The following is a 14927-nucleotide window of genomic DNA, read 5'->3' on the forward strand; positions in this document are numbered from 1 at the left end:
GCGTACCGGACAGCAACCGGGGTCCGGTTAGTATATTTCTTTCTTGCTCTCACTTATAGCTGTGTTCTTAACTGACTTATTATTACTTATTACCCACTCGATCGAACACGGAACAAGCATCGGATTGGATCAAAGTCGCGGTCTGGTACGTTTAGGTAGAAAAACTCCGCGAGCCCTTACAAAGCTCTGCTTTTTGCTAGTTAAGTAATTAGTTTAGTATTTGCATCAATAATAAAAATGAAACAGTAAGCAAAGTTTATTTCATGAAGTAAATTTATATACTTACTGTTGAATGTAGTAATGTTTAGTTTTTATAGTTGCCCAATTTCACAGTAGATGTCGCTGTTCTGTCGGCTACTTCACGCTATTAAGATTTTTCCACAGCCACGTATATAGTCAATTTGGTTTCGGAATAAATGAGTCTTTAGGGTAATGAGTAATAGGGCCGGATTTTTCCGGCCGACTCAGATTACTATGTTATAAAAAAAAAAAAAAAAAAAAAAAAAAAAGGAATAAATGAGTATTAAGTTGTCAAGAAAGTGTTTCATTACAAAAGGTAGGAAGTGCAGTGCAAGTGTAGTCAGTGAACATTGGTCCTTCGGAACAGGATAATCGTGAGTACAGTGACAGTGGAAATGTGAAGTGTCAAAGACTTTGTGAATTTTCGCGGTAACAAACACTTAGAATATTTCACGTGAAAAAAGACATAGTGCAATTTCGAGTGAATTTAGGACTTAGAAAAAAACCGCTGAAAAAACACTTAGAATAATTTGCTTAAATTTGGACTTAGTCGATTTTGTGAATTCTTGGACATAGCGTAATTTCGGTTGAAAAATGACTCTGAAAAATTGTGTTCAAAAATAAACAGAATAAAAATAGACTGAAATCTGTCACTCACTTAGCAAATTTTAAACAAAATGGCTAACATAGCATCACAAGAAGAACTTTTTAGTCAGATTAAAAGACTTCTCACCAATCACAAGAAAACTTCGTCAACGCGTTACACAGCAAGTTACTTGAAAATACGCATAGAGTCGCTTGAAGAATACTGGAATCAATTCCTTACTGAGCACCGAGAAATTTTAAAGTCTTCAGTAAGCGTAGATGAGAAAAAGGAACTGAAAGCGCTCTACAATGATGTCGAAGATTTCTATATGGAGTTCAAGACTAGTTTGTTAGAACTGACGGAATCTGTCACAATTCAAGAAGGTGCCTCACCTCAAGTGCCTCATGCATCACAACCTCAAGTTGTCACAAAGAGTAAACTCCCGCCGATAAACCTTCCTTCGTTTTCCGGTGATTACCAAGAATGGATGCACTTCAAGGATTTGTTTATCTCTATGGTACACAATGAGCCGGGTCTGAGTGACATACACAAGCATCATTATTTGAGGTCAAGCTTGAAGGGTGAAGCAGAACAAGTCGTCCGTCATTTCGAACTCACAGTTGCCAACTATGCAAAGGCTTGGAACGCCTTAGTCTGCCGCTACAGCAATGATAGAGTGATAGCGAATACCATACTGAATCGCCTGCTCAATCAGAAGAAACTCACGTACGAATGCTCTAAAGGCCTCAAGGATCTTCTTGATACTACAAACCAGTGTCTCAGTAGTCTAGCGAATTTGAAGATTGACACAACTACTTGGGATTCGATCATCGTGCATATTGTAGTATCCAAGTTAGATAGTGAAACTCACAAAGCTTGGGAGCAATCACTTGGTTCTTCTATAGAGTTACCCACTTATAAGAAGCTCACATCATACTTAGAGGGACGATTCAGAGCGATGGAAATGGTACAAGCGACACAGAAGAAAGATAAGAAAGAGACCACATTACAACTAGCTACTGCACCTAAAATAAAGAATGTGAGATCTTTCACCGCTGAAGTTGATACGGAATGCACATATTGTAAGAAAAGTCACTACATCTGTCACTGCACTGAATTTACACAACTCAACATAGATGAACGTAAAGAATTTGTAAAGAACAACAACTTATGCTTCAATTGCCTTGTCAAAGGACATTCCATACGGAATTGTAGACAAGCCACAACATGTAAAACCTGTAATCGCAAACACCATACGCTTTTGCACTACCAGAGTATAGCTGCGAATACAGTCACTATGGAGACACCCACAGAACCTGAAGACACACAAATTAAGGAACTCACAAGTCTGAAGGTTTCACAAAAAGGCAAGAAAGTGATATTGGCCACGGCACAGATATATTTGAAGGATAGCAGTGGTTCTCTTGTACAACTTAGAGCCCTTATTGACCAAGGCTCAGAAGGCACCTTCATTACGGAGTCTGCAGTGCAATTGCTGCGACTGAAGAAGACTTTCCAGCCAGCTAATATCACCGGTCTTGAAAATCAAGCTTCACTGCCACGACACGTCGTTAACTTAGATATTTACTCACCGATAGACACTCACTATGTAATGCAAGTTGACGCTCACGTACTCTCGAAGATTAATAGTTGGTTACCCTCAAAGGAGTTTGACATCTCACAATGGCCTGCCCTGTCCCAATTGCAACTAGCAGACCCTCACATGCAATCGCCGGGACCTATTGATGTTCTACTGGGCGCCGAGGTCTATGCATTTATTTTGCTAGACGGACTTCACAAATATAACGATGACAAGCTTATAGCACAAAACTCGAAACTCGGATGGTTCGTCTCTGGAGCGTCTAAATCACGAAGTGATCTGCCACCTCACAATATCGTAGCACACCACGCACTTATCGAGGTAGATCAACTCTTACGCAAATTCTGGGAGACCGAAGAGTACAAGCCTCATGAGAAACCGATGACACATCTTGAGACACAATGTGAAGAGCACTATAAAGAAACTCACACCAGACAAGAAGATGGTCGTTACGTCGTACGCTTACCGTTTAAAGATGACCACGAAAAGAACTTAGGCGATTCTCGACAAATCGCACAACAGAGACTAATGCACATGGAGAAGAGATTCGCGAATAAGCCTAAATTTCAGAAAGATTATGCAGACTTCATAGATCAATATCAGAAGCTGAATCACTTGGAAGATGTAGACCCACAACACAAGCCAACTCACAAAGTCTACCATCTCCCTCACCACGCTGTGATAAGAGAATCCAGCAGCACAACAAAGCTTCGTGTGGTCTTTGATGGCACTGCACAGCCGTCAAATGGCTCATCTCTGAACGACGAATTACTCATCGGACCATCACTATTGCAAGACTTACGAGATCTCATTATTCGTTGGCGTACTCACAAGATTTGTCTGCTTGCTGACGTAAAGCAAATGTATCGCCAAATACTCGTCGCTAAAGAAGATGTTGACTATCAGCGCATACTGTGGCGCTCATCTCCACAAGATGAAATCGTCGAGAAACGTTTGTTAACTGTGACATATGGTACGTCATGTGCTCCGTTCCTCGCTATTCGCACTCTGAAGCAGCTTGCACAAGATGAAAAAGAGGGATTCCCAGACTTAGTTGAAGTCATAAGTAATGACTTTTATATGGATGACTTACTCACAGGTGCGAATGACATGGAACAAGCTACTAAGTTACAGAGTCGTATCACACAAGCTATGGCTAATGGTAAATTTGAAATGCACAAATGGGCATCCAACAGTCCTGACGTCTTGAAGAATATACCTAGCGCACAAAAAACAAATCAACCAAGTGTCGAGATCAAGCTTGATGATACCATCAAAGCTTTAGGTATCAAATGGAACTCACATCACGATGTCTTCGAACTTAAGGTAGATATTTTAGAACCCACAGAACGCTTCACCAAAACGTCAGTACTGTCGGACATTGCGAAATCATATGACCCTTTAGGTTTTTTAGGGCCAGTGATTATTACTGCAAAAATGTTTTTGCAAAAACTTTGGTTGAGTGGTATTGTAACACTTTAAACTCTCGCGTTTTGTACACATATTTAATTACACAAACGACACATACATTACATACACTTTTACAAACACATTTACATAAACATACATTACATTTTACATACATTGTACATTTTTATAAACTAATTTCGGGTAGTTTAGTGGTGTTTTATTAATATCTCCGTTGACATTTGTTGGGACGTCAGTCTTTCCGTGACCACAGCTGGTGCAACTCAGCTGAAACGTCGGAATTAAAGGTAAAAACAATGAAATTATATCGCGGTAGACCCGTTTGTGTAATTAAATATGTGAGTGGTATTGGTTGGACTGATGAACTTCCTCTCGAACTTGCCACAGAGTGGTCAAGCTACAGAGACCAGCTCTGTCACATGCCGACCTTGTATTTAGATCGTTGGGTTCACACACAATGCGACGGCAAGGAAAGAGTGGAAATTCACGGGTTCAGTGATGCCTCTTGTTTAGCTTACGCTGCTGTTGTTTATTTGCGAGTTATCACGCCCCACGGAATCCACGTGTCACTAGTCATTGCCAAAACAAAAGTGGCACCTGTAAAACAAGTTTCCGTTCCACGATTGGAACTGTGTGGCGCGGTACTGCTCTCGAAGTTACTCAAAGATGTTCAGCACAGTCTTCGTTTGCCTGAGGAATCTGTCTTTGCGTGGACAGATTCAATGATTGTTTTAGCGTGGCTTCGAAGAAACCCTAGCACTTGGAAAACGTACGTAGCTAATAGAGTCACTGAGATTGTTAATAATGTAAGTAGTGGCCGGTGGCACCACATTAAATCGGCAGAAAACCCTGCAGACGTTGCGTCGCGTGGCATTCGTCCCGATCTGTTTAAAGACTGCGAGTTGTGGTGGCGCGGACCAACTTTACTTCACCAAACGAATGATTTTGATAGATGTCGCTCGCTCTCTCTCGACATACCAACAACACAACTAGAAGCCAAAGAAAATTCGAAAGGAAATGATAGTAAGATAGTAGCACTTAAAGCTGGTGTATCGAATGAGAGTGATGATCGACTTACCTATTTGGCTAGATACTCTACTCTGACAAAATTGATTCGCGTTACAGCGTACATATTGCGATTTGTAAAGCTGTGTAAAGCACACATTGATGCAAAACTTAATCAGACAGTTCCTGAGACTTTTCCTCAGCATCTTACAGTTACCGAATTGAGATATGCCACAAAGGTTTGCATTCGACTCTCTCAGGAGTTTTGGTTTCAGGAAGAGTTACAAATGCTGAGAAAAGGCCAAAGGCTTCCGAAATCTGATGTTTTGACCCCACTTACCCCGTTTATAGATGAAAATGGCATTATTCGAGTTACAGGACGTATACGTAATGCAAATGTACACTTTGACACAAAATCACCTGTCGTTTTAACCTCGAAATGTCATTTAGCTGTTTTGATTGTGAATGATGCTCATATTCATTGTTTGCACGGAGGTCCTCAACTGACTCTGAATGGAATTCGTTGCAAATATTGGATAATCGGTGCTAAGAATTTAGTTAGGAAAGTTGTTCATAAATGCATCCCTTGTTTCAAACAGTCTGCAACACCGATCAATCAATTGATGGGTCAGTTACCTGCTTGTCGTGTAACGCCAGATAAGCCCTTCCGTAAAAGTGGAGTGGATTTCGCTGGTCCAGTCCAGTTAAAATTGTACCCTGGTAGATGTCAACGCACTTGTAAAGCCTATATTGCTTTGTTTGTGTGCACCGTGACCAAGGCCATTCATCTAGAACTTGTGAGTGACTTGTCCACGGCTGCTTTTATTGCCGCTTTTCGTCGTTTCACTTCTAGACGCGGTCATTGTAGTGATCTGTGGAGCGACTGTGGTACCAACTTCGTTGGAGCCTCTAAAGAGCTTGACACTATGTTTAGGAATAGGAACTCAGAAGTAGTTGGAGAAATATCTGAGATTTTGGCAAATGACCAAACTACATGGCACTTTATTCCTCCTGGCTCACCACATTTTGGTGGACTCTGGGAAGCCGGTGTGAAATCGATCAAGTCTCACCTTAAGCGTGTAATCGGACAGACTCTTCTCACGTTCGAAGAGTATTCCACACTTTTGACGCAAGTGGAGTCTTGTGTAAATTCTCGACCGTTAACTCCCATCAGTAACTCGGTTGATGATGCTTCTCCAATTACACCGGGACATTTTCTTATAGGCGAAGCTCCTATCACTGTTCCGGAAGAAAGTCTCACAACTGTGCCAGTATCCCGTTTGGATCGTTGGCAATTGCTCCAAAGGATGTTGCAATCGCTTTGGACTCGTTGGAGTTCTGAGTATTTAACAACATTACAAAACCGGTATAAATGGACCGCTACTAATCCTGATCCTGATATTGGAACAGTAGTTTTGGTCAAGGATGAAAGACTCCCTCCCGGAAAGTGGTTGTTAGGTCGTATAATAGATAAGCATCCTGGTAGAGATGGTTTAACACGAGTGGTTACGTTGAAATTAAAGAATGGTACTTTTCGTAGGCCCATTGCTAAAATTTGCCCTCTACCTCTGGATTCTTAACTATCTGTTAAGAAGTTTAATGTGTTTTTAGTTTAGAGGAATAGCTCTATTTGAGTTTCACTGTGTAATTTAACCTTTTACTATTGATTCGTGTAGATTTTCACTTCACTATTCTTGTTTTGTTTTGTTTACATGGATCTTTATGAAGGACTAGTCGTCCTTGGGGGCCGATAATGTTGAATGTAGTAATGTTTAGTTTTTATAGTTGCCCAATTTCACAGTAGATGTCGCTGTTCTGTCGGCTACTTCACGCTATTAAGATTTTTCCACAGCCACGTATATAGTCAATTTGGTTTCGGAATAAATGAGTATTAAGTTGTCAAGAAAGTGTTTCATTACAAAAGGTAGGAAGTGCAGTGCAAGTGTAGTCAGTGAACACTTACTTAAATCGGCCTATTCACTTATGAACTTTTTTACCAAATATCAAAAACGCGTATTTAAGACGGCGACTGCATAAGTAGAAGTTATTTATTTATGTTTTTAAAGTACTCAATAATTATATTTAAATAAGCAATCCATTACGATTTAGATTAAATAATAATAATATCAAAAACATCGATTTTGAAATACATCATACCTACACATATCATGTAATGATATACATAATACCAAGTGGCATTACGGCAAGTGTATCATTGTGTCTGTTATAAAAAATTTAAACATTAATATATCTAATTAACAATTTATTCCTCTTCCTATTCTTAATAGGCACCAGTTTAAATGCATGATTTAATTATACACTATTCCTCGATCCCTAATGTTAATATCCCAAGTCGCTCTACCCACTATGTTCTCTATTTGTCAAACACCCACAATGTATTAATTAAGATCGAGCACTCCATTCTAACCCTGACGACACACAGTTATAGAATAAACCTACATAGCCTCGCTGTTATGAATAAGCGGGATCGCAATAATAGTTAATTTATAAGGAATGCATGAATGGCTGAGTGTGTGATTCTCGTTCCGCCTGCAGTTGGCTCAAGAGGCTCATTTGAAATTCATATTGTCGTCGCAGCGGATATAGAGACAATGGAATATACCCCGAACTTTCGCAAACAACCTGTTTTCACAAACTAAATTTCGCAGTTTATACCCGTTCCCGTAACGATGCCAGGCATTGTCGTTAAGTGAATGTGTCTGTGAAGTGTTTATAGAAAATGACATTGATATCCAGTTATATTATGATGCTATAGGCACTCTTTTTAGAGCGCAGTTGCATATTATAAACAAGAGCAGAGCCACGAATAAATTGCATATTTTAATATTAATTACATATTGTTGAAATATCAACCGGCCTAGCCAAGGTTACAATCGCTATCGCTTCGACAACGAAAAGCTTTATGTCTCTCTATCACTCTTCCATATTAGTGCGACAGTGACAGTTGCATTTCGATCGCTACGGAGCGTAAGCGATTGGCATCTTGGCTACGCGGCCAGGACAGGAGTCGTTATCATTCACGTTTTCTTTTCTCAAAAAAAGGGAATGTTTTAGACTAGGTACACTCTTTTCCGGTTAGTTGTTTCACCAATGTCGAAGAATTATACGACTCGATTACAATTTATTACCTACATTAAAATTTTATCTAATACTTATCTAATAATGCGATCCACAATCCCTGTTGAGTAACTAAGCATTAGAAATCCTTAAACATAATTTTAGGCAGTTAATTCGAGGGACTACATCAGTTTGGGGTTGTACAAAAAAAAGTGTACAGGTTTTTAACGTACATGGCTATTATAACTATGTAAATGTCTACTTTTCTGCTGTTCAGTCTAATCCTCTCCACACACACATAGTACATAGTATATATATATACTGTTACGAAATGTTGATATACATCAGTAGGCGTAATCAGAAACCTTAAATAATACGACACTTATTCTGCCCTCTTAAGCTAAAAAGCCGTATTTGCATTCAGTTTTCATACAAATTGACTGCAAATACGGCTTTTTAGCTTAGGAGGGCAGTATTGTCATCATCATATTAGCAGAACCACGCAGACCAAGCACAAGGATTCGAACTGTGTTTTGTTTTAATAATTTTTGTTATTCATTCTCAAGCGTCTGCATCCAGTTGAAAAGTCATTCCTTATTTAAATTTTAAATAAATAAAATTATCGCTATTATGAAATAAAATTAAAAATACTTGTTCATATCATTATCATCTACGATAAAAAAGCCTGTACCATTTAAGTACTTACCTAACTATGGTACTCGTAGTTGCTGCTGTCAACTGTTCCATATTTAGACATTTTAGACCCACTATAGTTTTACCACTTAACTTGTATAGATGTGTAGTGATTGATAAGTCATTTTGGTTTATTGCGAAGTGATTACGAGTAAGTATAAGATTGGCTGACTGTGAATGGATTGTGTAACGCTCAGTTACTAAAAATTTAATAGTTAAACTTAGGTACCTACATTAAATCTGAAACTGAAACTTTGTATGAAAAAATCACCGAGCAAATTACTCACCAACAGTTTCATTTATGTAACTTCTATATAGGCCCTTATAGGTCATTAACGGAGTATTCTGACATATTCCTACATATGCGTTTACACAGCGGCAAAAACCCCTTTCTCAGAAGTTGGCTAGTTATCATTACTCATTGTTTAAGCTTTTAGGGCTTCCTTGTAAAGAAAAGTGAACCTTTGCACGTGTTTATCTGTTGTTCTAAAGATGCTACCGAGTAGGACACCTGTGCAACGAAAGACTTAAGCAGGCCACTGACGAGCCTTCCAAATGGATGCCGTTACAATGGATTCATCCAAATGGACGGCATCCTAATATTAAACATTGTACGTTTTTGACATTCACTGACCGATTTTGGATTGCAGCCACGCTATTTGGACTGTTGGAAGGCTCGTCAGTGGCCACCTTTAAGCATTGAAAGTTTTGTCATATCTATTGATAATAACCTCTAGGAGTCATAGTCGCCACGGAGTAGAGAACGATGCCAAGTTCTAGTAAACCTGCCACAGCTGGCTTAATATACTAAAGATGTTCAGCCAAATACCTATTTTGTAAACGCTTAAGTACTGACGAACCTTTTCTAATGCATGACAATAAATATCAATTTGTATCACAATTTAAAGGCCCCGTATAGCTTGGCAGTTACCTTGGAATCCTATGGTTGAATTAACCAGTAAGACTCACCAACAACCAGTATAGTCTTGTGGCTTTTTTCTCATTATTTTTCCTTTATCAACACAAAAAATCAATAATTAAAAACATTGCGAAATAAGACTCTCAGCCGTATTTGAACAATGAGATACGTCAAATACTAGATATTGAAACGATATGGATTGGATATGTCAGTGTCAAAAGTGACGTTTTTGTTTGAAGAAACGTCAATTTTAACACTTCTTTGACACTGACATATCCAATCCATATCGTTGCAATATCTAGTATTTGACGTATCTCATTGTTCGAATACGGCTGTCTATATAGTAAACAATTCTCTAAATAGTAAACAGTTTTTACATCAACTTATTCCCTACATTTTTTACATTTCTACCACGGCACAGCTCACACTGCAATCTTACTCTATCTCCACCTCGGAGCTTGCACATGTCCAATAGCTCCATGTGCGACGAGCTTTATACATTTCTCAATGGCACTAACACCTAGCACACAACAAGCTACATAGAGGTGCTCGGGCGTGTTCGAGCCTGTTTGAGCACCGCAGATGAATCGATTCAATCGACTGAATGATTCGAATGCATCGCTTGCAGCCATATCGCACCTCCCAAACCACAGCGCATTATCGGCACCACAGCGTACGAGCCAATTTCACACCTATCACGTCTAGCTTAAATATAAAATTGATAAATAACACAAACATGGGTAGTCTTTTGTTTTTAAGGAGCGATACGCCCATGGCAATTCAATGCTCGCTGTATTCGCCGGCTAAAAGTAGTGATTGTTTTTCAGTCGAGATTACGCTGATATCCGTTATTGATGCCCGGGTTTACACCTCCGGTTCGATACAATACATGCTCGATTCATAGCTTACACAGATAGGTACTCTATGAGGTAATAAATACGAAGGAGCATAGCTATATAGCTCTGGTTAACATATACATCAAGTTATGTAAAAATATTATTCATAATGTCAATATTTTAAATCTTTATTTTGACAAATGCATTTTCTTGGCAATTCTTGATGTGTAGGCGGCTAGAGGATAGATACGTAAGTTTTTTTGTTAATAGTAATACACATCACACGTTATACACATTACGTGTGATGACTATGAATGTAGGTATGCCTAATGATTCATACTAGGCTTGGTCAACTTCCAACAAAATTACAGTCTACAAGATGATTCCGCTACTGCTATTTTATAATAAAATGGTAGGGGGTGCTTACCCTGAGTTGCTGCCGTGCCTCGAGTCGAGTGCCACTCGCCTTTGTCGCGGCAATCTGCCACGTAGGTACTTGGGTAATCCTCAACATTATTGTGACCTGTTTCCAGGCCTGATTAGCAACTATTGTTTTACATTGTTTAAAGGACACATTTATTTGATCCCGGGGTAATTGTTTATTAACACGTATTGGGATTTTATCAAGAATTGTGTCGTTTCCAAGCACAAAGTCCCACTTTATCGCTTGCCATAAGGACACTTTGACAGGTTATTCGTATAAAGATCTCGTCCTTATGGTAAGCAACAAAGTGGGACCTTTGACTAGACTTCAACACAATGATTTGTGAACAAGCTTCTTCGAAAATTGTTTTCCTTCAGCTACTGAATTCAGAATAAACAAATAGATATCGTTAATCTAAACGAAGATTCAGATTAGAATGTTACTATCTCTGAAATTAGCAGCAATTCTATAAATTCTAAATTACATCCATCGAATTTAATGAATTTCTTATTCCTACACATAGACTAGGAATCCTCTAGACCGAGTTTAGAGCAATTATTTCATGAAACCGATGCTGCCAAAAATACGGGGGTGCGAGGGACGAGGTGAGCGAGGTCCCGTGCCGTGATTGGTCCGTTCAAAGACACGGGCGTCACAAAAAGACACTTTCGACTCGAAAATGGAGTAAAGCCCTTGCTACACGGTCGCCGACAAGCCCCCAGACCGCATGGCCTTGGTCCGTCCCGGACCGTGTAGACAGTTGTTTCCAACAAAATTTCGTTTGACCTCCGGACGCCCTTGGCATGCGAGCGCGCGCCAGCGACCGCGGTCTGAGCGGTCGGTCCGGAGCCGCCCATCGCCGACCGCATACGGCCATTTCGCTTGGAGGACGCGCCGTGTGCGCTCGTGTGGTTAATAGCCATGCCATGGGTACTCAGTAGCATTTCTAATAATTCATCAAATACTATCCTCTTCATTCTCAGAAAGTTATGTATGTCCCCGTAGCGTAGTCCAGCAAATTCATTAAGTTGAAATGACTCAACAAATGTCGTTTTTTGAGCCAGCGTTTCATTAATATACCCTTTTCTTTATTTACAAGCTTTTTATTAACTTGCAATATACCTAATGTATGTAAATATGTTTGTATTACGGGTCAAATCTTGCAATTTAAATTAGACCCACTTTCTAGTTTCCGATGGAGCTGAAAATTTGCATACATATATAAGTCGGGTGACAATGCATTATTATGGTACCATAGAGCTGATCTGACGATGGAGACAGGAGGTGGCCATAGGAACCCTGTGATAGAACAACGCGACCTAATTGTGTTTGGGGTTTTTAGAATTGTCTCGACGAGTATTAGTTGCCTGTGGAAAGAAAAGTACAGTCAGCGATAAAAACTTGTACTAAAAATGATTTTTTTGCTAAAAACTTATTTTTTTGTCATTGCACTAGTGTGAGTAGGTTATGAAATTTGGCGCCTCAGCCAATAAGTTTTGCCGCCCCAGAAGTCAAGGAAGAAAAACTAAATGCAATCCGCCAGGGGTGGCATACGCCGCCCTTAGGGCCATACGCCACTGAGTAGGTGCTAATGCCACGCCAACTTTCTGAAAGGTTAGGGGCCATTTTGTGCGCTTGCAATACATGTTGTCCGTCCGCGAGTTCTGAACACACTGTGGTCTGCCACCGTCTAGCCAGACAACTCAGACGGACCCGCATACCAAGGACAGACCAAGGTCAGACGGTTAGAAGGCTTGTCGGCGACCGTGTAGCAAGGGCTTAAAACTACCGTATGCGTGGCAGAGGGGATAGAGCTACTATGCTCAGTCTGGAGGATATCTTGTCTGTGTTCCTACAATATTCGGATTTGAATTTCGGACGTCGGAGGAAGTAAACAAAAGAGCAATATTTGTGCGTAGTGTCTCTTCAAATCAAACAACAAAAATTGATTTGATTGATATTCCAATTCAAAAACAATATCCTATTTTGATTGAATTGAGTGTTGAGCGCGATTTCGAGAACACAAAATAGGTACTCGATCAAGTAGCGATGCTCGCAGCCACTCGCAGACTAATCGAAGTTTAATTGTTTTTAGGAAACAATATGTGCAAATTTAAAAGTAACCTTAATAGAAACTGAATGCTATTTATGACCGTTTTTCTACTTCTACAATTTCTAGCTGAGATTGTACCTGCAAAAATGTGAGTTCAATCAAAGCAACCCATACCAAATAAAATCACTTAATCAAAAATCTATCCGTATACCTAAGTAAGTATGTACTTTTATGGAAATAGATTAAGTCAAAAATAAAGAAAGGCTGCTATTTAACTGATCATCAGATTTAGTAAAACTTAATACCAAAAAAATCTATTTTACCACCCTAAAATAATGAATGATCACCAAAATTATAACACCATTTTAATGTGAAATGATTACCAATTTTATTACACCAAACTAATCATTATTAACCCAAAAATACTAAATGATTACCAAATTTCAAACCCCATTTTAATGTGAAATGATAACCAAATTTTTACATCTTGCTATCCTATTAAAGAAAATGACACCAAAATAATCATTGTAACCCCAAAAATAGTAAATGACCACCAACATTAGAACTCCATTTTAATGTAAAATTATAACCAAATTTTTAAATCTTGATATCATATTAAAGCAAATGACTCCAAAATAATCATTGAAAACCCAAAAATAGTAAATGACCACCAAAATTGTAACCACATTTTAATTTAAATGTGCAAATATTTAATATAATTACCGTTATCATATTAAATTAATGAATCCACTTCGTCACCTTTTTCTAGTAGCATTTTATTTCTTTAACAGTCGCAGGTCTAACCTAACCTAACCCACTTTTCTAGTAGCATTTCTTTTCTGTAAGGGTCGCAGTTCAAACCTAACCTAACCCACTTTTCTAGTAGCATTTCGTTTCTGTAAGGGTCGCAGTTCAAACCTAACCTAACCTAACCCACTTTTCTAGTAGCATTTCTTTTCTGCAAGGGTCGCAGTTCAAACCTAACCTAACCCACTCTTCTAGTAGCATTTCTTTTCTGCAAGGTTCGCAGTTCAAACCTAACCTAACCCACTATTCTAGTATCATTTCGTTTCTGTATGGGTCGCAGTTCAAACCTAACCTAACCCACTTCTCTAGTAGCATTTTTTTTTCTGTAAGGGTCGCAGTTCAAACCTAACCTAACCCACTTTTCTAGTAGCATTTCTTTTTTGTAAGGGTCGCAGTTCAAACCTAACCTAACCCACTTTTCTAGTAGGATTTCTTTTCTGCAAGGGTCGCAGTTCAAACCTAACCTAACCCACTTTTCTAGTAGCATTTCTTTTCTGTAAGGGTCGCAGTTCAAACCTAACCTATCCCACTTTTCTAGTAGCATTTCTTTTCTGTAAGGGTCGCAGTTCAAACCTAACCTAAGCCACTTTTCTAGTAGCATTTCTTTTCTGTAAGGGTCGCAGTTCAAACCTAACCTAACCAATTTTTCTAGTAGCATTTGGTTTCTGTAAGGGTCGCAGTTCAAACCTAACCTAACCTACTTTTCTGATAGCATTTCGTTTCTGTATGGGTCGCAGTTCAAATCTAACCTAACCCACTTTTCTAGTAGCATTTCGTATCTGTATGGGTAGCAGTTGAAACTTAACCTAGCCCACTTTTTAGTAGCATTTCGGTTTTGTGGGGATCGCAGTTCTAACCTAACCTTACCCACTTTTATAGTAGCATTTCGTTTCTGTAAGGGTCGCAGTGCTAACCTAACCCACTTAACTGATAGCAGTTTGACTTACTTTTCTAGTAGCATAACGAAATGCTACTAGAAAAGTAGATTAGGTAAGGTACCTACCTATGCGGATACCTATGCGGTGCGGGGTGCGGGGGGTTGAGCGGGTGGGGCTAGTAATTTTGGCATCAGTTTACTTTATTTGGTAATATGTATAAATTTTTTGGTAATCATAGTGGTTTATTTAGGTGAAAATATCGCATTAATTTGGTCTTCAAGATTTGGTGATCATTAATGATTTTTGGTGATCATTCAATATATTTGGTATTTGAATACAATTTGAAGTGCAGTCGTAATTAAAATGGTGGTACTTTTGTA

The 14927-nt window shown here is 39.0% G+C and overlaps 1 protein-coding gene across 1 annotated transcript; it reads left to right on the top strand.

Moving 5' to 3' along the window:
* The first annotated feature begins 917 nt into the window (after positions 1-917).
* On the top strand, positions 918-3908 carry LOC134791612 (uncharacterized). The gene has a single exon (XM_063762661.1). The coding sequence runs from the start codon at positions 918-920 to the stop codon at positions 3906-3908; it is 2991 nt and encodes a 996-aa protein (XP_063618731.1).
* The last annotated feature ends 11019 nt before the right edge of the window (positions 3909-14927 follow it).

This window comes from Cydia splendana, chromosome 6, assembly GCF_910591565.1.
Source record: "Cydia splendana chromosome 6, ilCydSple1.2, whole genome shotgun sequence".
NCBI classification, from domain to species: domain Eukaryota; kingdom Metazoa; phylum Arthropoda; class Insecta; order Lepidoptera; family Tortricidae; genus Cydia; species Cydia splendana.